The following is a 27,359-nucleotide window of genomic DNA, read 5'->3' on the forward strand; positions in this document are numbered from 1 at the left end:
AGGAGGTCTATGGATCGCTCGCTCTGTCTGTAACAAAGTTTCATACATCCATGATCTTTTCATTACTAACAAACTTTCCTTCCTCGGCATCACCGAAACCTGGCTCACCCCCTCTGACTCAGCCTCTTCAGCTGCACTTTCGTATAGTGGATTCCATCTTTCAACCCTCCTCCTCACTCCCCCCCCATTTGCAAGCATGGCAGAGGAGTTGGTTTTATCCTGTCAGATAACTGCTCCTTCACCCCAATTCCACTTCCACCCTCCGTTACCCTCCCTTCTTTTGAGCAGCACTGTGTGTGCATCTACTCCCTGTGTGCGCGGGGTCCCAATCGTTGCCATGGTGACCCGATGTCATCATGATGACATCCGGGTTAGGGTTGTGCTAGGGTTAGGGTTGTGCTAGGGTTAGGGTTGTGCTAGGGTTAGGGTTGTGCTAGGGTTAGGGTTGTGCTAGGGTTAGGGTTGTGCTAGGGTTAGGGCTGTTTTAGGTTTAGGGCTGTGTTAGGGTTAGGGTGTGCTAGGGTTAGGGTTAGGGTTGTGCTAGGGTTTGGGTTGTGCTAGGGTTAGGGTTAGGGCTGTGTTAGGGTTGTGTTAGGGTTAAGGTTGTGCTAGGGTTAGAGTTGTGCTAGGGTTGTGTTGGGGTTGGGATTTTTTCAAAAGTAAAGAAAAAAAATGACGATGATATGGCAACTAGTGTTGAGGACAAGTGCTTGCTACTTGAGTTTGCATCGGGTGCTCAGGTATGCACCAAGTATCGCGGGTGCTGGAGTGATGTGCTCGAGTCTCTGCCCTGTATGTTCCGCCTCATATGTTATACAGCCAAAAAAACTCGCAGGGATTGCCTGCCATGCACGAGCGATCCCCGCATGTTTTATTTGGGTGTCTAACAACCTTTAAACATGCGGGGCTGGGATTCAAGCATGTCACTCGAACACCTGCAATCCATGGTGCATACCCGAATACTCGATGCAAACTCAAGTAGCGAGTACTTGCGCTCAAGACTAATGACAACTTATTCAATATGATGACCTAATTTTATCAAATTCTGTGTCATACCTGTGGGTTCAAAATGTTCACTATACCCCTTGATAAAATCCTTGAGGGGTCTAGTTTCCAAAATGGGGTCACTTGTGGGGGGTTTCCACTGTTTAGGTGCATCAGGGGCTCTCCAAATGCGACATGGCGTCCGCTACAATTCCAGACAATTATGCGTTCAAAAAGTCACACAGTGTTCCTTACCTTCTGATCCCTGCCGTGCGCCCAGTGTATTTTCCCCACATATCAAGTATTCAGGAGAAATTGCACAACAGTTTTTGGGATCCATTTTCTCCTATTACCCTTGTGAAAATAAAAAATTTGGGACTAAAAGATAATTTTTGTAGAAAAAGATTTGATTTTCTTATTTTCACGGCTCTACGTAATAAACTTCTGTGAATCACCTGGGGGTTCAGGGTGCTCACCGCACATCTAGAGAAGTTCCTTGAGGGGTCTAGTTTCCAAAAAGGGATTAGTTGTGGGCGGTTTCCACTGTTTAGGCACATCAGGGGCTCTCCAAACGTGACATGGTGTTCGCTAATTATTCAAACAAATTTTACATTCAGAAAGTCAATTGGTGCTCCTTCCCTTCCGAGCCCTGCCGTGTACCCAAACAGTGGTTTTCCCCCACATATGGGGTATCTGCGTGCTCAGGGGAAATTGCACAACACATTTTTTGGTCCATTTTTTCCTTTTACCCTTGTGAAAATAAAAAAAAATTGGGTCTAAATAATATTTTTGTGAAAAAAAGTTAAATGTTCATTGTCGTCTTCCACCTGCCAAGAATTCCTGTGAAGCACCTGAAGTTAATAAACATCTTGAATGTGGTTTTGAGCACCTTGAGGGGTGCAGTTTTTAGAATGGTGTCACTTTTGGGTATTTTCTGTCATAAAGGCCCCTCAAAGTCACTTCAAAAGTGATGTGGTCTCTAAAAAAAATGGTTTTGTAAATTTTTGTTGGAAAAATGAGATATCGCTGTTCAACTTTTAACCCTTATAACTTCCTAATCAAAAAAAAATTTGGTTCCAAAATTGTGCTGATGTAAAGTAGACATGTGGGAAATGTTATTTATTAACTATTTTGTGTGACAAATCTCTCTGATTTAAGGGCATGAAAATTCAAAGCTTGAAAATTGCAACATTTTCTACATTTTTGCTAAATTTCCGATTTTTACACAAAGTAACACAAGTTATATCGAAGAAATACTATCACTATCATGAAGTACAATATGTCAAGGAAAAAACATTCTTAGAATAAAGGGGATCCGTTGAAGCGTTCCAGAGTTATTACCTCACGAAGTGACACTGGTCAGAATTGTAAAAATTGGCCTAGTCATTAATGTACACACCACCTTCGGGCGTAAAGAGGTTAAGCATGCCTTAATCACACCCATCTTCAAAAAGCCCTCCCTTGACCCATCCTTCCTGTCTAGCTATCACTTCTCTCCTATGCCTCAAAACTACTGTAACAACACATCCATCTAGAACTGTCCTCCCACCTCTCCGCCTGCTCCCTCTTTGACCGCTTACAATCTGGCTTCCGACTACACCATTCCAATGAAACTGCCCTGACTAAAGTCACCAATGACCTACTAACCGCCAAATCCAAGCGACACTACTCTGTCCTCCTCCTGGACCTGTCCTCTGCTTTTGACACAGTGGACTATTACCTATTACTACAGATTCTCTCATCTGTTGGCCCTATCTTGGATCTCATAATACCTAACAGATAGGACATTCAGTATATCCCACTCACACACCACCTCCTCACCTTGCTCACGATCTGTCAGTGTCCCACAAGGTTCAGTCCTAGGGCCACTGCTTTTCTCTATTTACACCTGGTCTTTGGACAGCTCATAGAGTCCCACAGCTTTCAGTATCATCTCTATGTTGATGACACACTGATCTACCTCTCTGGGCCCGATATCACCTCCCTACTAACCAGAATCCCACAATGTCTGCCTGCTATTTCAGCCTTCCTTTCTGCTAGATTTCTAAAACTTAACATGGACAAAACAGAATTAATCATCTTTCTCCCTGCTCACTCAACACCCCCAACGGATCACTTTAAGTTAATGGCTGCTCACTCTTCCCAATCACACAAGCTTGCTGCCTCGAGGTAACCCTGGACTCTGATCTCTCCTTCAAACCACATATCCAAGCCCTTTCCACTTCCTACCGACTCCAACTCAAATATATTTCCCGGATCCATGCATTACATACTCAAGAATCTACAAAAACCCTAGTGCATGCCCTCATCATCTCCCACCTCGACTACTGCAAACTCCTTCTCTGTGGCCTCCCTTCCAACCTATCCTAAACTTTGCTGCCCAACTAATTCATCTGTCCCCCCTCTATTCCCCCGGCCTCTCCCTCTCTGTCAATCCCTTCACTGGCTCCCCATTACCCAGAGACTCCAGTTCAAAACCCTAACCATGGCATACAAAGCCATCCACAACCTGTCTCCTGTATACATTTGTGACCTAGCCTCCCGGTACTTAACTACACGCAACCTCCGATCCTCACAAGATCTCCTTCTCTACTCCCCTCTTATCTCCTCTTCCCATAATTGCATATAAGATTTCTCCTGTGCATCCCCCCTAATCTAGAACTCTCTACCCCAACATATCAGACTCTCGCCTACCGTGGAAACCTTTAATATGAACCTGAAGACCCACCTCTTCCAACAAGCCTACAACCTACAGTAACCACCGCTCCACCATACTACTGCATGACCATGACCCTTACCTACTGTATCCCCACCCATCCCTTGTAGATTGTGCGCGGGCAGAGTCCTCGCTCCTCCTGTACCAGTCGGTGACTTGTATTGTTCAAGATTATTGTACTTGTTTTTTATTATGTATACCCTTTTTCACATGTAAAGCGCCATGGAATAAATGGCACTATAATAATAAATAATAACTTAATATTTAGTACAGAAATCTTTGATTGCAATTACAAAGGTCAGACGTTTCCTGTAGTTCTATACCAAGTTTGCACACAGTGAAGCAGGGATTTTGGCCCACTCCTCATTACAGATCTTTTCCAGATCTTTCAGGTTTCGGGCTGTCACTAGGCAACATTGAGTTTCAGCTCCTTCCAAAAGATTTTCTATTGGATTCAGGTCTGGAGACTGGATAGGCCACTCCAGGGCCTTGAAATGCTTCTTATGGAGCCACTCCTTAGTTGCCCTGGCTGTGTGTTTCAGTTCATTGTCACGCTGGAAGACCCAGTCATAACCCATCTTCAATGCTCTTACTGAAGGTAGGAGGTTGTTGCCCAAAATATAACGATACATGACCCCACCCATCCTCCCTTCAATACAGTGCAGTCATCCCATCCCCTTTGCAGAAAAGCACCCCCAAATGTATGATGTTTCCCCCACCATGCTTCACAGTTGGGATGAAATTCTTGGGGTTGTACTCATCCTTCCTCTTCCTCCAAACACCGTGAGTGGAGTTGATACCAAAAAGTTGTGTTTTGGTCTTATCTGACCACATGACCTTCTCCCATGCCTCCTCTGGATCTTCAAGATGGTCATTGGCAAACTTCAAACTGGTCTGGACATATGCTGGAGAGAGCTGGGGGACCTTGCGTGCACTCAGGATTTTAATCCATGACTATGTAGAGTGTTATCAATGGTAATGTTTGAGACTGTGGTCCCAGCTCTCTTCAGGTCATTGACCAGGTCCTCCCGTAGAGTTGTGGGCTGATTCCTGACCCTTCTTAGAATCATCCTTACCCCACGAAGAGAGATCCTGCATGGAGCCCCAGGCCAAGAAAGATTGACAGTCATCTTGTGTTTCTTCTATTTTCTAATAATTGTGCCAACAGTTGTTGCCTTCTCACAAAGCTGCTTGCCTATTGTCCTGTAGCCCATCCCAGCCTTGTGCAGGTCTGCAATTTTGTCCCTGGTGTCTTTAGACAGCTCTTTGGTCTTGGCTATGGTGAAGAGGTTGGAGTGTGATTAATTGAGTGTGTGGACAGGTGTCTTTTATACAGGTAACGAGTTAAAACAGATGCAATTAATACAGATAATGAGTGCAGAGTAGGAGGGCTTCTTGAAAAAAACTAAAAACTAATGTAGCGCCCCGAGGGTTCGGTTGCTACAGGGGTATTGCACCTCAACCAGAGGTGTGATATTCCACTCCCAGGTAAGGATGGAGTGTGGACCAGGGCTCAGTTAGCTGCATACACGCACATACACACTCCCCATTTCCGGGGGACAGCTCGACGGTGCTCCCATATAATTGCAGGCACAACTGACCATGTCCCTGGGGGGAGGGGGGAGAGAACCCAGTGGTGTAGGAGCAGAAGGGGACGGTTTCTGGAGCATAGGAAGGAGCTCATTGGGTGCAGGTCACCTGAGCTCAGGGACAGAGAAGCAGATAAAAGGTGGGCACCATCTTGGATCTGTGGTCAGTTCAGAGAAGTAGTTCAGCCAGAGAGAGCTGACAGGAAGTTGTGGCTCAGCCTAAGCTCAGCTCCACGAGGCAGGCCTGGGGAGAAGGCCGGGACCAGAGAGGAGAAGAGGAGAAGGAGAAGGAAGGAAAGAGAAAGAGACCGAGGAGTAGAAAGGCTCCAGAAACAAGAAGGCAGAAGGGACCCTAAGAGAGCAGAACGGACAGTAACCGTTGCAAGCCCGCGTTATATCGGGTGAAGGGTCAGGTCGTGGAAGGGTACCGGATTCCCAAGTTGGTGGAGGTAAATCATCCCTCAGCCAAAAACCGGAGGTCGTGATCATCTATTGGTGCGACCCCTTGCTACACCCGCTAGGAAGGCACCACATAGGGTCAGGGAAACTGGCGCCAAGTTTCACCAGAGAAGGCCCCAGGCAGCTGGACAGAAGCGTGGTCACTGGTGGGGCACGAGAGGCCAGAGAAAGGATAGAAGGGGGTCCTGTGCCATACTCCTGAATTGCCTGGGGGTTGACCAAGCCCCTCACCTGGTGGACGCAGCACGGCTCAGGCAGTCCTTGCCGACGGAAGTGACTTGGATAACAACCGTGAGTAAAAGGCCTGAAATGCACCATTGGACTCTGTGTGATTTATGCTGCGCCTGCACCATCACCCCCAGCATCCACCTGCATTGCCCTGAGGCTACACTCTTCCCGTGGGGAGTTATCCTATCCCTGTGCTGCACACCAACACCAGCCTCAGCGGTCTGCCTTGCAGCGGCGGTCATCCCTAACCGCAATCTACGGGTGGCGTAGTCGGACATTCATAACTCTACAAATAGACTGCCACAGTATTTGGTCTGACCACCCTGAGCCACGGGATCGGGTTGCCACTACTACCCCCATCATTGCACTGAAGCCCGGTTCCGGGTGCCCCACGGCCCAGGGGGCGAGTCACTAACACAGGTCTGTGAGAGCCAAAATTCTTGCTGGTTGGGTAGGTGATCAAATACTTATTTCATGCAATAAAATGCAATTTAATTATTTAATTCCTTTACAGCCTGGGGCGTAATAGTACGCACCAGGCTGTCACCCCCTGTTCAGCGCGGGCTCCTGCGCTGAGCCCACACTGAACTGGGCACATGTCAGCTGATTTATACAGCTGACATGTGCCCGCAACAGCCGCGGGTGAAATCTCGATCCACCTGCGGCTGTTAAATTTTAAATGCCGCTGTCAATCTCTGACAGCGGCATTTAACAGCGCCGCGCCGGAAACGCATCACTTACCCCGCCCATCGGTGACCCAGTCACGTGGTCGCGGGTCACTGATGGATGGGCATGACAACCCTGTGTCTGCAGCAGACCCCAGTGGTTGTTGTGTAGTGATCGCTATGAGCGCCACCTAGTGGTCGGCGCTCATAGCACAGGAGCATTTCTGCTACATAGAGGTGATCTGCTCATCACCTCTATGTAGCAGAGGCGATCGGACAGTTGCTGCTTCTAGTCTCCTATGGAGACTATGGAAGCAAGCAAAAAGAGTAAGTCACCCCCCTTTCGCCCCATTCAAAATAAAATAATTAAAAAAAACACATACACATATTTGGTATCGCCGCGTTCAGAATCGCCCGATCAATATAAAAAAATAATTAATCCGATCGGTAAACGGCGTAACGAGAAAAATAATTTCTAAAACGCCAGAATTAGGGTTTTTTTGTCGCAGCAACATTGCAATAACGGGCGATCAAAACATTGGATATACCCCAAAATGGTAACAATAAAACCTTCAGCTCGGCGCGCAAAAAATAAACTCTCATCCGGCCCCAGATCCCGAAAAATGGAGACGCTACGGGTCTTGGAAAATGGCACCATTTTTTTTTTTTTTTTTTTTAGCAAACTTTGGATTTTTTTTTCACCACTTAAATAATAAAGAACCTATACATGTTTGGTATCTACGAACTCGTAATTACCTGGAGAATAAGAATGGCAGGTCAGTTTTAGCATTTAGTGAACGTGGTTAAAAAAAAAAAAAAAAAAAATCTGTGGTATTGCACTTTTTTTGCAATTTCACCGCACTTGGAATTTTGTTTCCCGTTTTCCCGTACACGATATGGTAAAACCAGTAATGTCGTTCAAAAGTACAACTCGTCCCGCAAAAATTAAGCCCTCACGGCCATATTGACCAAAAAATAAAAAATGCTATGGCTATGGGAACAAGGGGAGCAAAAAACGAAAATGCAAAAATGGAAAATCCCAGGGTCCTTAAGGGGTTAAAAATCATACAATGTAATTTTTTTTTGTTTTTATTTTTAGATTCTGTCTCTCCATTCTTAGTAGGTGGTAAGACTTGCAAAATCAACAGTGTATCAAATACTTATTTTCCCCACTGTATATAGTTTTTATTTTATGTTTATTATTCTCTGGCGCTCTGAGTGTAACAATGCTTATGTGATTCACATCAAATAATTTCAATGCAATTTGAACTTCCCTTATTAATTTGAGCACATCTGCAGAATTAAAATGTCTGTAAATTTGCTCATCCTTACCTGAGTCCATCTCACGTATACGTCCGGCTCTCATCCATTGCTATTTATTGCTGTCGACCAAATCCTCCAGTCATACATGTATCAGCGTTATTGTTAGGCAGGCACAACGTTCTCAGATTCTTATTTGTTACATTGAGGTTTGAGAAGGTATATTATGGGCTAAAGGGAAAGTGATCTCTGCTCTTTGGTGTATGAGGTTTGCACAATTTGCACCATTAGTAATGAGTCTTTTCTTTCTCAATTATTGTTCCATTGTGAAGTACGTGTCTTTCATTTACACTATTTTTCATAGATGATGCAATAATCTCTTACACGGGACATTTTGTCTCATGTGGAAGAGGAAAGTGTTTGCATTAGCCCATTTATTTATAGGAGAAATCCACTTCATCCAAGGTGACTAATGGTGTTGTGTATCTGAAGTGTTAATTTTTCTAACAAGTACTCGTTGTATACCTGCTATGTCTGTGTCCACAATTTATAAGAATGGAGCTGCATATGGGGAGATCTGTGCTACATTCGTATAATCCATAAATACAACCAGGACACGTGAACAAATCATTCTTCTCCTTTACCCATAGTCCTCAGAGGATAAATGCACATGTAGTGTATTGTTATGGATTTTCTGTGTATTTATATGGTGAAAATCTGCCATATAATAGATTATCACCTAAGTAAATGCAATTTTAAAACTAATCTACATATCGTGGAAATTTTCAATGTGGAATCGACCTGTGGAGTGGATTTTGAAATCTGCAACTTTTCTTTGATTGCAGATTTCACCTTTTGCAATGGATAAGTAGAAATTTGCAGCAAATGCGCAACCAAATCTGCATGTATCACATGTATATTCTACTGCAGGTATCCTGCAAATCCTCCATGGCCAAATGCACTAATTTTCCTCTTTCGTACGCAGAAAATCAGCATCAAAATCCACGTGGTACAAGCGGATATGTTGCAGATTTTGCTGTGGATGTGGAAATTATGCAGATTTCACTCTATGCAGTTGAAAAAGTGAAATCTATGGTGAAAATTTGCAACAAATTAACATACTTGCATATCCACAAAGCAGCTCAATTTCTTCTTCATATTTTATTGATCAGTATGTAGGTGAGATTTGTTAATACCTCATCTATTTTGCTGATGTAGGTCTGTCAGCAAATCCAGATGTATAGCCATACCACTGCCTTTTTTTTTTTTTTTTAATTTTACCTCAATCTTATTTACGTGACCACAGCAAATATATCATGTCTTAATGGAGGTAAAAGCAGGGCAGCGTCAACCTTTCTTTTTTTTTTTTATAAAAATGAAACTAGTAGACTGACTTACAAAAGGTTGAACGATGGGATAAGATGTGTAAGTTGTCTTTTCATTTTCAAATATATAATTTATATGATTTTGGGATTTTTTAAGGCTTGATTATTAACCAGGAACCTACCTTTTACAATATATCAGGACTGCATTTTCCCATTTTTTGTATCCAAAATATATTATAAAACATTTAAAGAAAAAAAAAATCTTATAAACTATAAGCAAATAAACTATAAGTACAGGAATTAGAAAAACTTCAAACATTGGAAGTAACTTTAACATTTCAAAGTGCACTTCCACTTAAAGGATTTGTCCACTACTCAGACAACCCCTTCTGAATTCTTATGTGTCCTCCTTGTAAAACAATAACACTTATACTCACCTCGAGTGCCGCTGCCATTCCTGCAATGTTGGCAATGGCTCTCCCGGGGATTGTGTAACATTATGTCACGCGATCCCAGGGCTGGGCTGTCTTAACTATCCTCTCTTTCAGATGTATTTGACATCCAGAGGAAATGAGAGCTGCAGCTGCTCTCACAGTCTTCGGTTGTCAGTTACATCTGAAAGAGGGAAGAGTCCAGAGCTGATTATCTAAAGTGAGTCCTGAGCGAACCAGTGCCAACACTGCTGGAATGGCATCAGAGGTGAGTAAGTGTTATTATTTTGCTGGAGGGAAACATAGTGATTCAGAAAGGGTTGTCCGATTAGACTAATGTTAGCTGAACCCACAGATATTGACATATTCAGCCGATAATCTGGTGTGTGCGGGAGCACCGAACAATTTATTGTCTGGGAAATATTCTCCTGTTTGGGACTGACTACTGTATTGTCTCCAGGAGATAAGCTGCCGCCAGAAATGTCTGGTGATGGCTCTTTGATAGAGAACACAGGAGTGCTTGGCCAAGTGAGCACTCCTGAGTATGGGAGAAATTATGGAGATTGCTGCCGCCTGAATGATCTGCCATCTAATATGGATGGACGGCATACAGTTTGTTGCTGCCAAACACCTCTGATGGCCACTTATCTTCTCGAGACCATGATTAGCTGGGAAATTTGAAAAGTTTCCATACCACATAGTCACCCATTCTCTTTGAAGTTAGCGGATTTGTCCAATATACAACTACTGTGTATGACCAGTTTAAAATATTGCTAAATAGAATTTGTAACTCTTTGAGCCCAAGTAACAGCCTCAGATTTACGGAGTTTTTTTGGTCTTGGGTGAAAATAGTTTTTTCAGTTATGTTTCTGTTTTCTACTGGAAAGCTGTTTGGTTTAGCACTTGATTAACATTTCTAATCAATGAAACATTAAATTTCCAAATTGTCTGATCATCAATTAGTAGTGACTTGTTGAGTCCTGGTTGATGAGGCCCTCTGCAGTGATGAACAAGGGCAGTCCTTAGGGGAACATTTAGGGTCTTCCCATAATTTTTTAAAACTGAGTGAACAGAAGTCTGGACAACTTTTCTTGGATCCACGATCATCTTCCTAGCATTGAATACGTGCGGTCTGTTGGGTTCTCTATGGACGTGGCTCAGTAAGTTGAATCCAGGGACATCTTTCCATGATGATGTATCAGGAAAGTTTTCATCAGTGACTGCAGTTTGAGGGAAATTGTGGCTTTCAAATAAGAAAACGCCTACATCCGGGTTTTCTCGTTGAAGCTTTTCCATCATGCTGTCCCATGTCATATTCTCAAATGGTAAAATGATCTCGTCCACGTCATTGAGCAACACGTACTTGCTTCTGTACATATTTTTATAAAGGCAGTCATTTAGAGTTGATATTTGCCCATAGTAGCCAAGGTCTTTGTCGTCCTTGTCATCTTGACGCCACTTTTTAGATGGCCGTAAAAACTTTTCAATGGGCCATGGTACAACTTCGACAGTGCCTTCCTTGCTGTAGTAGTCCAAGATTTTTTCCACCTGCTGGCTGCAGTTTTTCAGATAAATTGTAACCCGTTGTGCCCCTAGCAATTTATACATCTCAATGGTCTGAATGAACTGTAAAGTGTTGCCATAATTTCCATACATGGTGGAAATGCAGACTGTAAAATTTGCTGTAAATTCCTCCCTTTTCCGATTTCTGATTTCAAACCTGGGCAGAGATGACACACCTCCGCCTGAAGGCTCATCAAGATACATATGGTTTGCTTGACATTGTGGCGGCTCGTAACATTTAATATCAGCTAAGCCAAAAGGAAAGCCAAAGTGATCTTCGTGGATATCTATCTTTGCCTCGGTTAGAACCAAATCTTTCTGCCCATAGCAAGAAAAATAACAGCTGAGTTTTTTCACTTTTGCCTGATGCACGATTCCTAAAACTCTGACAAGGTTTTCTTCTCGGTTGTCGTAGTAAGGAGCAATGATGAAAGTTTTGTTGCCTTTGAGTGGTGTGATGGTGTCCTGGGCTATGGAGCTGATGTTGTATTCCGACAAAATGAAGAGACTGTAATCAATCCTCTTCCATGAATAGGTCTTGATAAATAGTATTAAGCAGATTGATACCAGGAAGCAGACCACCGTGAAGGCTCGTTTTAGTGAAGTCATAATCTTAATGGCTCCCAGATTGGATATCTGCTGAAAAGAAATTCCTGAATTATTCATTTCATCGAGCAGAGATGCATCAATTAACAGTTAAAAGTTTCATATGTATTTGGCAAGAAAACTATGTACCAGTGAATATTGACTTTTATACTTAAGAGATTATACTTCACATACTAAAATCACTTCTCGAAGTATCGGCCCCTACTTGGACTTGGATGTCCCACTAGTTCCAATTTTGGCACCTGGGATGAAGCTCCAGTCCCACTCAAACCTCTTCATGATCTCCCCCTGATCTCCTATATTTAGCTGGGAACACATGACTTTTTCAGCTTTGTTTTTTGTGGGTGAGAAGTCCCTGGTTAGGTGCCCAAAAGTGGAAGCAGCTGTCAGTGAAGAAAATTAAACTCTGACCGCATACAGAATTTAGCTGTTGTTTTTTTGAGTGCGGCTTAGTAGCCAATAAACATAAATGTCTCTTGGGGAGGCCTATTATTGTGCATCTCCCTTTGGTTTCATGCTGTAAATCTCTGTGAAACTACTCATATAATTTGATTTAAGATAAATGCACATATAGTATTTGCTATGAACCTTCCATGTGGATTAGCCAGCAGGAAATCCACGGCATAATACGCAGGGGATTAAATAAAAAAATATATAAAACTTACACAATTTTTTTGTGCAGAGTTTCATTTTGGATTTCACCCTTTGCAGTATTAATCACCAATAATATGCACATTAAACATATGATTTTGCTGCAAAAAAATCTACTACAAATCTGGTAAGTTTTCAAGAGCCCTATTGGTATATGCACATATTACGCACTTGCTGCTTATTTGCAGCATTATACAGATTTTAGCAAAATGTTGTAGGAATATTTTGCTTGGAAATAAGCATGTCTCTATTTTTAGAGATGATCGCATCATTTGAACTTCGAATTCATCAGCTTCCTTAAATTTTTTCCCCCAAATTTTGATTTCTGCTAAATCAATTCGTCACTAATTAAAAATACTGAAAAGCCTCTCATTGCCCTGAAAAGATGTGTGTAACACTCTGAGCTCTCCTAGGATGGTAAGTAGCTGATTTCAAGCTCTTTAAAGTAAAAGCAGCTGTAGTAATGTCTAAGTTGCCTCAACGTATATGGCTATGGCTAAACAGATAGAAACCATTCTTTACTGCTGTGTCATCATCCACCCTTTTTTATAGTTTTATGGCTTTTTCTCACACTCTCTATGGCTAAGCTGTGAGCTGCGACTTCCTCTCACTATCCATATTCACCACATAATGGCTGCAGCATTTCCTTCTTCTGCTTTTATACAGGCTCCTCCAGATTGCCTGTGCATGATTCTCTGTGCCGATTCTCTGTGATGTGGTGATAGCTGTAAGGCATTTTGGGGAAGCACACCCGGTCATACCTTGTCTGGTTTATGATCTTTAATGCAATGTGTAAAATTGCAAATTGCACAAATCAAATTGCAAGTTGTTCAAATTCATCAGGTTCCAGCAATTCTTAAAAACTTGAAATTAATTTCATTTGCATCGGATTGAATTGCTCTTTAGTGTGCATGGCAAAAGGTTGAATTCTTAAAATAAAAAGAAGCTGAGCATTTTACCATAACTTCCATAACATCATTAGTAGATAATTTGAAACTTTATTGATCAACCAGGACTGAGCATGTTTTTATTTTAAATATTTGATTTTTGCTCTGATTATGCCTTTGGAGGCGTTATATATGACATATAGATATGGTTTGGGACCTTGATCCTCCCTCTCTCTTGGTATTAAAGGTTGAATTCTGCAGCAAAATTTTCTGCAAAATCTGAAGGTAACACATGAATTTTGCACCACCATCATATATGCGCTTAACAGTTTTTGTCTTTTATTTTCCTTTTACATAATTGTTGGGTACACCAAAACCAAAAGTGATGGCAAGAGTAAATAAAATTATTGTCCCATAGCAAATGAAAATGCTCCATATGGATAGGCAGCTGTGTTTTAACTATTACTATCCACAAAAAAATTAGCATGTGTCCAATAACATACAGAGACGCATCATCTTAGAACTCAATACCAATAATAAACTAGTGCCATAAAGTCTCATAAAAGGTATATCTTTATTCAAATATATAATTAACAAATAGTCTGAAATATACAAAAAAAGCAGAGAACCCTAAAATAGACTACACCGTACATAATTGTTAGATACACCAAAACCAGAAATGATGGCAAAAGTAAATAAAATTGTTGTCCCACAGCAAAATGAAATGGAGAAAATGCTCTATATGAACAGGGAGCTGTGTTTTACCGATTACACATGAAAGCAAGAAGCAGCATAGCCGCATCCTACAGACTTGCAGTTACCCACTGAATGGCACAATGGGTGATCGAAGAGAACCGGAAGAATGCTCCAACTCCGCCATACTGCCGCTATCCCTAGCTCTGTGATGCTCCTACCTGGATTTGCGACCTAAACTTACCTGTCATTCTGTTAGGGTGATCTTCTTCTATTCTAGTCTCCTTATTGTTACTATTATCATTCATGGCAAAGCAAATAAAGAGGACCAGTATAACATACTACAATGTTATCATTCACTACCTATGAAAATTCTCCCAGGATGCTATCTGGCTATACCTGCCCCAACAAAGAGGAAACTAACATAAAAAAAACACCAGATTATGGTTTTTATTTCGAGATCTTTGTTATACCAGAAATTCCCTTCGATGTTGGCTTTAGGTCTCTGGTCTATCAGTGAAGAAGGAAGCTTTTCTGTCTTCCTATGGAGGAATTGCCTTTCGTTTGAAGAATGATGATAATTTAATAAACTGAGGGTTCGATCTGATCTTTAATACACTGCTCAAAAAAATAAAGGGAACACTTAAACAACAGAATATAACTCCAAGTAAATCAAACTTCTGTGAAATCAAACTGTCCACTTAGGAAGCAACACTGATTGACAATCAATTTCACATGCTGTTGTGCAAATGGAATAGAAAATAGATGGAAATTATTGGCGATTATCAAGACACCCTCAATAAAGGAGTGGTTCTGCAGGTGGGGACCACAGACCACATCTCAGTACCAATGCTTTATGGCTGATGTCTTAGTCACTTTTGAATGTTGGTTGTGCTTTCACACTCATGGTAGTGATGCGCCCCCTGGGCCGTGGGGTACTCTGTGCCGGGCCGGTCGTTGTTAGGGGAGATGTCACAGTGGCGGTGACCCGGTCCGTGACCCAGGGCGGTCAATAAAAGGGGAAATTTACAGGGGAATTAAAGTTCTTATATACAGTTCGTGACGCCACCTGTGGTATGCGGCTAAAGGGAGCCGCCGGTGTGGAGCAGGTCCTCTGGAGCTATTAATGCAGCAGAGTTAGTTTAGCTCTCCACAGGTAGAGCTTATCTCCAGGGCAGTGTAGATGTTGTAGATATTGAGGTAGCGGTTGTGGTGCAGTGTAGTGCTGGGGGTGATGGCGCAGCAGTAATAATTCACAGAGACAGTGGGGTGCAGTTTTCTGGATTTACTCACAGTTCTTACTTTGCTCCTGGTTACAACTGCAGATCATAACTTCCCACGTCGTGCTGCATTCACCGGGCAGGGGCTCAGCCAACCCTCAGGTACCTCCGGAGTACATAACGGGACGTCCTTCTGTGTGTTCCTTCTGGCCGTCTCCCTGCACCTCACACCCAGTGTCCCAATCCAGTGACCGCGGACCTTGTCGGGCGACGTCTTCTCTGTCCCCTGTGTCCTCTATGGCCACCTTTTTGGGGAGTTAGATGTGGCTTTGGGCTGCAGCACCTGAAATGCTGCACTTTCCGGTTACCTAGTTGAATATTGCAATTCTCACTAGTTAGGGGCCGGTCCCCTCTGCGACCCGATCCCTCAACCGCCTGGTAGATTCGGGCGTACAGGTGGCCTCCAGCACTGCCCTTACCCGTGGGATCCTTTCTTCACTCCTGGAGCCTTCTCTCTGCTCCCGTTCCTTCCTTCTCTCCTTCTCTTGGGCCTCCTCACTCAGGCCCGCGCTTCCCTGAGCAGAACTCCTGCTCCCAACTCTTCCTCTGACTCTCTCTCACTTCTTCTCTGACTGGAACCCTTCTAGATGGTTACATCCCATTTTATATCACTTCTTACTGAGCTCCCCTGAACTTCTTCCTCCACCCACACCCACTACATGGTTCCCCCCACTCCAGCCAGGGACAGGGTTCAGCAGAGGAGCAGCGCATCTTTCCCCTCCTGCTGGTCTGGAGTAGTGTAGTGTTGGATGCAGGTGTTAGGGTCCCGGGCAGTACTCCATCCTTACCTGAGAGTGAGATGCCGCACCTGAGGGCGAGATGCAGTACCTCTGTGGCGACTGAACCCGCAGGGGCGCCACAGTAGCATGAGATGGACTCTACAACCCACAGAAGTTGGTCAGGTAGTGCAGCTCATCCAGGATGGCACATCAATGCGAGCTGTGGCAAGAAGGTTTGCTATGTCTGTCAGCGTAGTGTCCAGAGGCTAGAGGCGCTACCAGGAGACAGGCCAGTACACCAGGAGACGTGGAGGGGGCCGTAGGAGGGCAACAACCAAGCATCTGGACTGCTACCTCCGCCTTTGTGTAAGGAGGAACAGGAGGAGCACTGCCAGAGCCCTGCAAAATGACCACCAGCAGGCCACAAATGTGCGTGTGTCTGCACAAACGGTTAGAAACCAACTCCATGAGGGTGGTATGAGGGCCCGACGTCCACAGATGAGGGTTGTGCTCACAGTCCAACACCGTGCAGGACGCTTGGCATTTGCCACAGAACACCAGGATTGGCAAAGTCGCCACTGGCGCCCTGTGCTCTTCACAGATGAAAGCAGGTTCACACTGAGCACATGTGACACACGTGACGGAGTCTGGAGACGCCGTGGAGAGTGATCTGCTGCCTGCAACATCCTTCAGCATGACCGATTTGGCAGTGGGTCAGTAATGGTGAGGGGTGGCATTTCTTTGGAGGGCCGCACAGCCCTCCATGTGCTCGCCAGAGGTAGCCTGACTGCCATTAGGTAACGAGATGAGATCCTCAGACCCCTTGTGAGACCATATGCTGGTGCGGTTGGCCCTGGGTTCCTCCTAAAGCAGGACAATGCCAGACATCATGTGGCTGGAGTGTGTCAGCAGTTCCTGCAAGATGAAGGCATTGAAGCTATGGACTGGCCCACCCGTTCCTCAGACCTGAATCCGATTGAGCACATCTGGGACATCATGTCTCGCTCCATCCAACAACGTCACGTTGCACCACAGACTGTCCAGGAGTTGGCGGATGCTTTAGTCCAGGTCTGGGAGGAGATCCCACAGGAGACCATCCGCAACCTCATCAGGAGCATGCCCAGGCGTTGTAGGGAGGTCATACAGGCACGTGGAGGCCACACACAATACTGAGCCTCATTTTGACTTGTTTTAAGGACATTACATCAAAGTTGCATCAGCCTGTAGTGTGTTTTTCCACTTTAATTTTGGGGGTGACTCCAAATCCAGACCTCCATTGGTTAATAAATTTGATTTCCATTGATGATTTTTGTGTGATTTTGTTGTCAGCACATTCAACTTTGTACAGAACAAAGTATTCAATGAGAATATTTCATACATTCAGATCTAGGATGTGTTATTTGACTGTTCCCATTATTTTTTTGAGCAGTGTATATTTCTTCTATGGATTTTTTTCCATCGATGTGCAGGTAAATACAGAGCTCCAGGTAGGTGATTTGCTTCCGCCCCTTCATAAACTGATGATATGAGATTGCTTTTGCTGAAAAAGTTTTCCTCTGTGCTGTACAGGAAAAGGAAATTACCAATGATTTGTCACAGCCTGCAACCGCGTGCTGGAAGTAGAAAGCCGTATTGTGTTGTGAGTGACTGGCTGTAATTGTGGCAAGGTGGCTGGTACTGTGATAGAGTCATGATGTTAGGCTGAGTCATGGGAGCACAGTGCCTGACACTGTCATGAGGGCATGATGACTAGCACTGTTGTGGGATCATGTGGGCTGCCACTCCTGATGGGTCATGTACGATGACACTGTCTTGGGCAACAAGTTACACTAATGAGGACTGTCAACGTGCCCCTAATGTTTTTTTTACCTATGTACTGACCACCTTGGCAAAAATGTTATTTTCCTACAGTTTTTGTCTGTTTTTTTGTTGTTGTTTTTTTTTACTTTTTGTGCAGAAATGTACTGTGTCTGGTATTACATTTAGTAGGAAAAGCTGCAATATCACAGTCCAATACCAAGAGTGTTACTGTTTCTGATAAAAAAACAGTTTTGTTTTTTTATCCTACATAACCCTGTAAGGACTTTTATCTGTTTATCATCTAGCAATGAATCTCTGGAAATAAAGCAATTACACATTAGACCTGGAAGTCAGAAAGCATAAAATATTTAGCATCAGTTTAAAATGAAATAATGGGACGGTAATGTTGTGTGGATCCTGAAATATGAGGAGCATTAGAGAAGCAAAGAAACATAACTGGTGGACGAAATAATCGACAGCAGAGAGGGACGTAATCACTGTATGTCTGGAATATCTTGTAGGCCGCCGAATCGAAAAGAAACATAGGAATTAATGTGAACCTGTTGTCTCCAAGGAGGTAAGATGCCAGAGGGGCACGTCAGGTGGAAAGTTTTACGATTGCCACCATACTGCACAGAGACATGGAGTTTATACCCTGGAACCACATACATTACAGGTAATTATATATTTTGGCTCCTAGTACATTATGTGAGATATTCTTTGCTAAATATATCAAAGACTAAAAATGCACAGTACCTAAGCAGTTAATTTACCTGGTGGTTCGAGGAGGGTAGAAAAATGCATAGCATGCACACCCCTTGCTGTGACCTCTGTTATTTATGAAGAAATTCAACCAAATATTTTAGAAGGAAATGATCAGTGTATTTTACATTCTGACCATTATTTCTTTCACATATTTTACATATAAAAACCAAATCGCGAATATTCACTAAAGGTTCCCTCCCCTGTCCATAGAATACACAACCATACCTGGATTTACTGGGACTGACCTGATTTTTCAGAAACAGTTCTGGTAAATTTGGGAGACAGAATGAGAGTAGATACTATAAGACAGGGGAGAGAGTATTGATCTCAATAAAGTTTATAATAATTTTGCAACTGTCTTCGGCCAAGACTTGAGCGGCTGGTCAAACAGTGCTGTAGCCATTGGTGGGTGTTTCAATGGTCGAATCACATCTGGTCTAGAAGTTGTCACCTATCCCTTGGCACCAGGGCTGCTAAAGTACATGAGGTGCTGGGGGTGCCAACACATAGGAAGAGGCAAGCAGGTCTCTGGTCCGGCAGCCATGAACTACCAACATGGCCACTGACATTGGTCCTGTGAATGTTTTTGTTAAGCTCTCCTAAAGAAGTTTTCCAGAAATTAAATATTATTAACCAATATTTAATCGGTCAGCTGATGGTCACGTGACCAACATCTGATAAATGACGTCACTGCAGGTCCTGGCAGGACACAGCGGGCCGCAGAGGAGAGAGAATCGCCGCCGGGAGGAGACCGGGGGCCGCCGGAGTGGTGAGTAGAGATGAGCGGTGTTCGACTAGAACTGTTCGCCAATCTCAAATTCGAGCTGTTTTGGGCGGTGTTCGAGTTGTTCGACGAACCCGAACGATTTGCAAAAAATTCGGCTGTTCGAGGTTATGTTCGATAACTGTTCGTGCACCAAAAGCGTGTCCTGCATGTCTGGCGCTATTTAGAGCACCAATCATGCAGGGATTGTCTGCCACTCACTGTAATGCCACAGCCATGGTGGTTGTGGCATTACAGTGATTGCCCAAATCGATGGGAACAGTGCTCACAGTGAAACATGAAAAGCCGGCAATTCAGCAGCGGCATACACCTGTACCCGACAATTTAGAACCGAAAGAATAGAGCTTCACACATAGATTAGATAGATATAAACATGTCAGCCACATATATACGAAGTACAGTGAAAGTGCTGCTTACTGTACTTGTCATTTAGCGTAAAGGATTTATCAAAAAAAATAATAGTGTTTTCATGCACCGTCTCTTTAAAAAAGCCGGCCGGCAATTCAGCAGCGGTACCCGACAATTTAGAATAGAAAGAATAGAGAATCACACATAGATTAGATAGATAGAAACATGTCAGTCACATATATAAGAAGTGCAGTGACAGTGTTGATTACTGTACTTGTCATTTAGTGTAAAGGATTTATTTAAAAAAATAATAGTGTTTTCATGCACTGTCTCTTTAAAAAAGCCGGCCGGCAATTCAGCAGCGGTACCCGACAATTTATAACAGACAGAATAGAGCATCATACATAGATTAGATAGATAGAAACATGTCAGCCACATATATACGAAGTACAGTGACAGTGTTGCTTACTGTACTTGTCATTTAGCGTAAAGGATTTATCAAAAAAAATAATAGTGTTTTCATGCACTGTCTCTTTAAAAAAGCCGGCCGGCAATTCAGCAGCGGTACCCGACAATTTATAACAGACAGAATAGAGCTTCACACATAGATTAGATAGATAGAAACATGTCAGTCACATATATATGAAGTACAGTGATAGTGTTGGTTACTGTACTTGTCATTTAGTATTAAAATAAAGGATTTATTATTAAAAAAATTGGCGTGGGGTTCCCCTTAATTTTAGGCTCTAGCGGAGGTTAAGCAGACGGCTGGGGCAGATGTTTGAAGCCTGGGAAGGGGGTAATACCCACGGAGCTTCCCAGGCTACTAATATCAGCCCCCAGCTGAATACATAGCCTTTACTAGCTATTAAAATGGGGGACCCCCCCAAAAAAATGACGTGGGGTCCCCCCTAATTTAATAGCTAGCAAAGGCTAGGCAGACAGCTGGGGGCTGATATTAATAGCCCAGGAAGGGAGCCATGAATATTGGCCCCCTCCCAGGCTAGAAACACCAGCCGTCAGCCGCCCCAGAAATGGCGCATTCATAGGATGCGCCAATTCTGGCACTTAGCCTCGCTCTTCCACGCTGCCCTGGTGCGGTGGCAGGGGGTAATAGGGTTGGGGTTGATGTCAGCTTATAATGCCAGCTGACATCAAGCCCAGGTTAGTAATGGAGAGGCGTCTATAAGACACCCCCATTACTAACCCCATAGTCAAAGTTAAAAAAAACACAAACACCCAGAATAAAGTCCTTTAATTGAAATAAAGACACAATCCTTTATTGTTCTAAATTAAACCATACTTACCGTCACGCCCATTCCAGCTGAAGCCAACGATCTCCTGCAATAAAAGAAAAATAATAAAGCAACCTCATCCTTACCTTTCCATGGTTCCCACGACAGCTTCAGCTCTGCTACATCGAGATGACAGGCTGGACCGCAGCAGAACGCTGCCATCCAGCCTCTCATCCCGCAGACACTGAGAAGCGCAGGCTTGCTTGCGCTGCTCAGCGTCTCTCTGTGACGACATCCAGATGAGCCGAGTTCATGTCCAATGAACTCGGCTCACCTCATGCACGTCACTGACAGCGTGGGAAAATTCTCAAGCTGAAGCGGTGAGAGCAGGAGAATTCTCCCACGCTGTCAGTGACGTGCATAAGGTGAGCTCATGTCCAATGAACTCAGCTCACCTCCTGCACGTCACTGACAGCGTGGGAGAATTCTCCTGCACTCAGCGCTTCAGCGTGAGAATTCTCCCGCTGAAGCGCTGAGTGCAGGAGAATTTTCCCACGCTGTCAGTGACGTGCATAAGGTGAGCTCATGTCCAATGAACTCAGCTCACCTCCTGCACGTCACTGACAGCGTGGGAGAATTCTCCTGCACTCAGCGCTTCAGTGTGAGAATTCTCCCACGCTGAAGCGCTGAGTGCAGGAGAATTTTCCCACGCTGTCAGTGACGTGCATGAGGTGAGCCGAGTTCATTGGACATGAACTCGGCTCATCTGGATGCCCTCACAGAGAGACACTGTGGAGCGCAAGCAAGCCTGCGCTTCTCAGTGTCTGCGGGATGACAGGCTGGATGGCAGCGTTCTGCTGCGGTCCAGCCTGTCATCTCGATGTAGCAGAGCTGAAGCTGTCATGGGAACCATGGAAAGGTAAGGATGATGTTGCTTTATTATTTTTCTTTTATTTCAGGAGATCGTTGGCTTCAGCTGGAATGGGCGTGATGGTAAGTATGGTTTAATTTAGAACAATAAAGAATTGTGTGTTTATTTCAATTAAAGGACTTTTTTCTGGGTGTTGTGTTTTTTTTAAATACTTTACTAGAAATTCATGGTGGTCATGTCTAATATTGGCGTGACCCCATGAATTTCGGGCTTAGGGCCAGCTGATAATGCCAAGCTGGCCCTAACCCCTTTATTACCCAGTGAGCCACCGCATCAGGGCCCTGGATGAGTTGGGTACAGCGCCAGAAGATGGCGCTTCTATGAACGCGCCATTTTCCGGGGTGGCTGCGGACTGCAATTTGCAGCGGGGGTGGCCCAGAAAGCTTGGGCCTCCCTGCGCTGCGGATTCCAGCCCCCAGCTGCCTAGTTGTACCTGGCTGGACACAAAAACAGGGCGAAGCCCCACGTCAATTTTCTTTAAATTATTTCATGAAATAATTAAGAAAAAAAGGGCTTCCCTATATTGTTGTGTCCGGCCAGGTACAAATAGGCAGCTGGTGGTTGGGGGCAGCCCGTTCCTGCCTGCTGTACCTGGCTGGACACAAATATAGTGCGAAGCCCCACGTCAATTTTTTTTAAATTATTTCATGAATTTCCTGAAATAATTTAAAAAAATTGAAGTGGGGCTTCGCACTATATTTGTGTCCAGCCAGGTACAGCAGGCAGGAACGGGCTGCCCCCATCCACCAGCTGCCTATTTGTACCTGGCCGGACACAACAATATAGGGAAGCCCTTTTTTTCTTAATTATTTCATGAATTTCATGAAATAATTAAAAAAAATTGAAGTGGGGCTGTTATGCACACGCCCGGGCTAAGCGGCGTGTGCATGGGATTGATAGTGATTCCACTGGACCGTGCCGGAGAGTGAATGCCTGGAGGGGCGTGACTAAGTATTCACCCGATCCGACCAGGGTCGCACGACGGCATACGACGCCAGTGCACCAAGGAGGAACCGAGCAGAGGGACCAGGTGCTACTCCAGGACAGACCCCGGACACGGCTGTTGACCCACACAGGGGAATACAGGAACAGGCTGGTAGGCTGGCACACAGACTGGTGGGTATAGGCAGGCACGACTGGTATGCAGGCAGGCGGGTATGCAGGCAGGGGGGTAAAGGCAAGCACAGCTAGAGTGCAGACAGGAGGCACTAGCAGGTAGGAACACAGGCGGGATAGAACCCAGTACACACCGGGACTCAGGAACAATACAGGCAGGATAGGGCCCAGTACACACTGGGACTCAGGAACAATACAGGCAGGATAGGGCCCAGTACACACTGGGACTCAGGAACAATACAGGCAGAGGGGTACAGGCAGGGCAGGACAGGACTGCCGGAGCAGCGGGCAGAAGCAGGGCAGGACAGGACTGCCGGAGCAGCGGGCAGAAGCAGGGCAGGACAGGACTGCCGGAGCAGCGGGCAGAAGCAGGGCAGGACAGGACTCTGTTCACACGGAACAGACAGGAAGGGAAAGACAGAGCCAGACACCCACAGGGTACTTGCAGTGAAGTAGCGAGTGGACCACAAACTCACAAACGGAAGTACAGAGACAACTGGCAGGAGTTAGGTACGAGTTCAGACTCTGCAGGAAAAGGAAGGGAATGGACATAGACAAAACAGGTAAAGGATAGGAGAGAGTTCAGACTGGAACTGAGTGTACGGAGGAGACCGACACTGCAGCGGGATACAGGAGCGGGTCTAGGTAATCGGCCCCTAGAAGGCGGGAGGAACAGGCTAGGAGCGTGTTCAGACAGGACAGACAAGAGAACACAGAAAAGACTAAGTTCAGACACGGGAACTAATACCGCAAAGCAGGAGACATACAGGACACAGTTCAGACACGGGAGCTGACACCGCAAGGCAGGAGAAATACAGGACTTAGTTCAGACACGGGAACTAATACCGTAAAGCAGGAGACATACAGGACTTAGTTCAGACACGGGAACTAATACCGTAAAGCAGGAGACAAACAGGACACAGTTCAGACACGGGAGCTGACACCGCAAGGCAGGAGAAATACAGGACACAGTTCAGACAGGCCTGGAAATACAGCCTCCAGGAAAGGCGGACAGGGAAACAGGAACGGGACCTGGCAACTTCAGAGTGCAAGCACACACTGAAAGAAACACATATGCTCAGGCAGGGATAGAAGGGAGCTGCTGAGCTATATACCAAGTGTCAGACAGCAATAGGCTGAGGACGCACAAGGGGTGTGACCCACAGCAGGTACAAAAAGCAGGAAGTGATCGGGCGCCGCCCTTAAGCAGCAGAAACAGACACAAGCAGACAGCATGGAGGGAAGCCAGAGAGACATTCTGGACAGGAGATCAAGTGCGCTCTCTTGCACAGTGGGAGATGGACCACCATGCAAGGACGCCGCCAGGTATGTTACAGTACCTCCCCCCTTACGCCCCCTCTTCTTCAGGCCTGCCAGAATCTTCCGCAGGGAATTCGAGGACCAGTCGTTCACTGGGTTGGAGGGGGACAGAGACTTGAGGGTAATCTCTGCTTCGAGGTACATCTTGTCAAGCTCACAGGAAAAAATAGACGGGTTATCAGGTACATAATGAGGAAAAGTCACTGTCTCTTTGTTATCTGGTGGTATCCCGGAGGATTCAGGAAACAACTGGAGGTCCTCCGCCGGGTCAGAAGAGTACAGAGGCTCAGAGAAAACATCTGCTTCAGAGTACACTAGGTCGGACTCACTGGAGGAAGCCGGCGAGGTATCAGGTACAGGAAATAGGAAAGTCTCTGTCCATTCACCACCAGGTGGCACCCCGAAGGGTTCTAAACACAACTGGAGGTCCTCCGCCTGGTCGGAGGGGTGTAGAGACTCGGGAGTAACTTCTGCTTCGGAGAACACTAGGTCGGACTCACTGGAGGAAGCAGGCGAGGTATCAGGTACAGGAAATAGGAAAGTCTCTGTCCATTCACCACCAGGTGGCACCCCGAAGGGTTCTAAACACAACTGGAGGTCCTCCGCCTGGTCGGAGGGGTGTAGAGACTCGGGAGTAACTTCTGCTTCGGAGAACACTAGGTCGGACTCACTGGAGGAAGCAGGCGAGGTATCAGGTACAGGAAATAGGAAAGTCTCTGTCCATTCACCACCAGGTGGCACCCCGAAGGGTTCTAAACACAACTGGAGGTCCTCCGCCTGGTCGGAGGGGTGTAGAGACTCGGGAGTAACCTCTGCTTCGGAGTACACTAGGTTGGACTCACTGGACGAAGCGAGCGAGGTATCAGGTACAGAGTATAGGAGAGTCTCTGTCCTTTCGTTACCAGGTAGCACCCCGAAGGGTTCAGGAGGTCTCAGGGAGGACAGACCCAGGCGTGACTGCTTGCCTCTAAGTCTAGCACGTCTGGACTGCCTCTTGAGGTTGGGAGAAGTATTCCGGAAAGCGTAGTCACCCTGTGAGGATTCTGGGTGGGCAGTAGTCTCATTGGGCTGGAGAACTATTACGCTACCCACACACATTACCCATTGGGGCTGCTCCGGGATATTGGGAAGTGAAGCTTCAGCAGGAGCCTCCGGGTTAGGATCATCGAAGACCATTAGAAAGGCCACCAGGAAGGCCATTAGGTCCCGGAGGATCGGATCCTGTGTCTCATATAGGGGGTTGATCCATTCCAAGGCATCCCCCGCCAGGTAAGACATCATAAAGGCCACTTTAGCCCAATCGGAAGGAAAATAAAGAGGGTAGGCCTTAAAGTGTAGCATGCATTGCTCCACAAATGCACGACACTGTCTTGGATCCCCATAGTAACGTGGCGGATCCGCAGGAACGAGAGCTGATAGATCCATCTGGACGGTGCGTAATTCGCCTGGAACTCAGCTAAGGGGGAAAAAATTTATTTATTTATTTTAATGCATATATTCGCTGGAAAAACTTCTCAAAGAGCGAAGGCCGTGGGGCTCAACGGGAACCATGGCCTGAGCATGCTGTTATGCACACGCCCGGGCTAAGCGGCGTGTGCATGGGATTGATAGTGATTCCACTGGACCGTGCCGGAGAGTGAATGCCTGGAGGGGCGTGACTAAGTATTCACCCGATCCGACCAGGGTCGCACGACGGCATACGACGCCAGTGCACCAAGGAGGAACCGAGCAGAGGGACCAGGTGCTACTCCAGGACAGACCCCGGACACGGCTGTTGACCCACACAGGGGAATACAGGAACAGGCTGGTAGGCTGGCACACAGACTGGTGGGTATAGGCAGGCACGACTGGTATGCAGGCAGGCGGGTATGCAGGCAGGGGGGTAAAGGCAAGCACAGCTAGAGTGCAGACAGGAGGCACTAGCAGGTAGGAACACAGGCGGGATAGAACCCAGTACACACCGGGACTCAGGAACAATACAGGCAGGATAGGGCCCAGTACACACTGGGACTCAGGAACAATACAGGCAGGATAGGGCCCAGTACACACTGGGACTCAGGAACAATACAGGCAGAGGGGTACAGGCAGGGCAGGACAGGACTGCCGGAGCAGCGGGCAGAAGCAGGGCAGGACAGGACTGCCGGAGCAGCGGGCAGAAGCAGGGCAGGACAGGACAGGACTGCCGGAGCAGCGGGCAGAAGCAGGGCAGGACAGGACTCTGTTCACACGGAACAGACAGGAAGGGAAAGACAGAGCCAGACACCCACAGGGTACTTGCAGTGAAGTAGCGAGTGGACCACAAACTCACAAACGGAAGTACAGAGACAACTGGCAGGAGTTAGGTACGAGTTCAGACTCTGCAGGAAAAGGAAGGGAATGGACATAGACAAAACAGGTAAAGGATAGGAGAGAGTTCAGACTGGAACTGAGTGTACGGAGGAGACCGACACTGCAGCGGGATACAGGAGCGGGTCTAGGTAATCGGCCCCTAGAAGGCGGGAGGAACAGGCTAGGAGCGTGTTCAGACAGGACAGACAAGAGAACACAGAAAAGACTAAGTTCAGACACGGGAACTAATACCGCAAAGCAGGAGACATACAGGACACAGTTCAGACACGGGAGCTGACACCGCAAGGCAGGAGAAATACAGGACTTAGTTCAGACACGGGAACTAATACCGTAAAGCAGGAGACATACAGGACTTAGTTCAGACACGGGAACTAATACCGTAAAGCAGGAGACAAACAGGACACAGTTCAGACACGGGAGCTGACACCGCAAGGCAGGAGAAATACAGGACACAGTTCAGACAGGCCTGGAAATACAGCCTCCAGGAAAGGCGGACAGGGAAACAGGAACGGGACCTGGCAACTTCAGAGTGCAAGCACACACTGAAAGAAACACATATGCTCAGGCAGGGATAGAAGGGAGCTGCTGAGCTATATACCAAGTGTCAGACAGCAATAGGCTGAGGACGCACAAGGGGTGTGACCCACAGCAGGTA

The 27,359-nt window shown here is 45.7% G+C and overlaps 1 protein-coding gene and 1 long non-coding RNA gene across 7 annotated transcripts in view; one reads left to right on the plus strand and one right to left on the minus strand.

Moving 5' to 3' along the window:
- LOC141154402 (uncharacterized) overlaps window positions 1-27,359 on the plus strand; it is a 699,373-nt gene that overhangs the window by 454,659 nt on the left and 217,355 nt on the right. For both annotated transcript variants that reach the window (XR_012247431.1, XR_012247432.1), the window contains one exon: window positions 18,431-18,532. This is a non-coding gene — a long non-coding RNA (uncharacterized lncRNA). The remainder of the gene's footprint in view (window positions 1-18,430; window positions 18,533-27,359) is intronic.
- Window positions 1-27,359, minus strand: part of LOC141154401 (uncharacterized) — a 240,062-nt gene that overhangs the window by 165,162 nt on the left and 47,541 nt on the right. For 2 of the 5 annotated variants that reach the window (XM_073640284.1, XM_073640280.1), the window contains one exon: window positions 9,119-11,856. The exons of 1 other annotated variant lie outside the window; for it this stretch is intronic. In XM_073640284.1, the coding sequence (XP_073496385.1) occupies window positions 10,534-11,829 (1,296 nt within the window). In that variant the 5' untranslated portion in view covers window positions 11,830-11,856 and the 3' untranslated portion in view covers window positions 9,119-10,533. Of the gene's footprint in view, window positions 1-9,118; window positions 11,860-27,359 lie in introns of those variants that run through there. 2 more of the 5 variants (XM_073640283.1, XM_073640279.1) reach the window with 1 other exon arrangement.

Source organism: Phyllobates terribilis, unplaced genomic scaffold, assembly GCF_046119375.1.
Source record: "Phyllobates terribilis strain yellow unplaced genomic scaffold, ASM4611937v1 Scaffold_7__3_contigs__length_470593459, whole genome shotgun sequence".
Taxonomy (NCBI): domain Eukaryota; kingdom Metazoa; phylum Chordata; class Amphibia; order Anura; family Dendrobatidae; genus Phyllobates; species Phyllobates terribilis.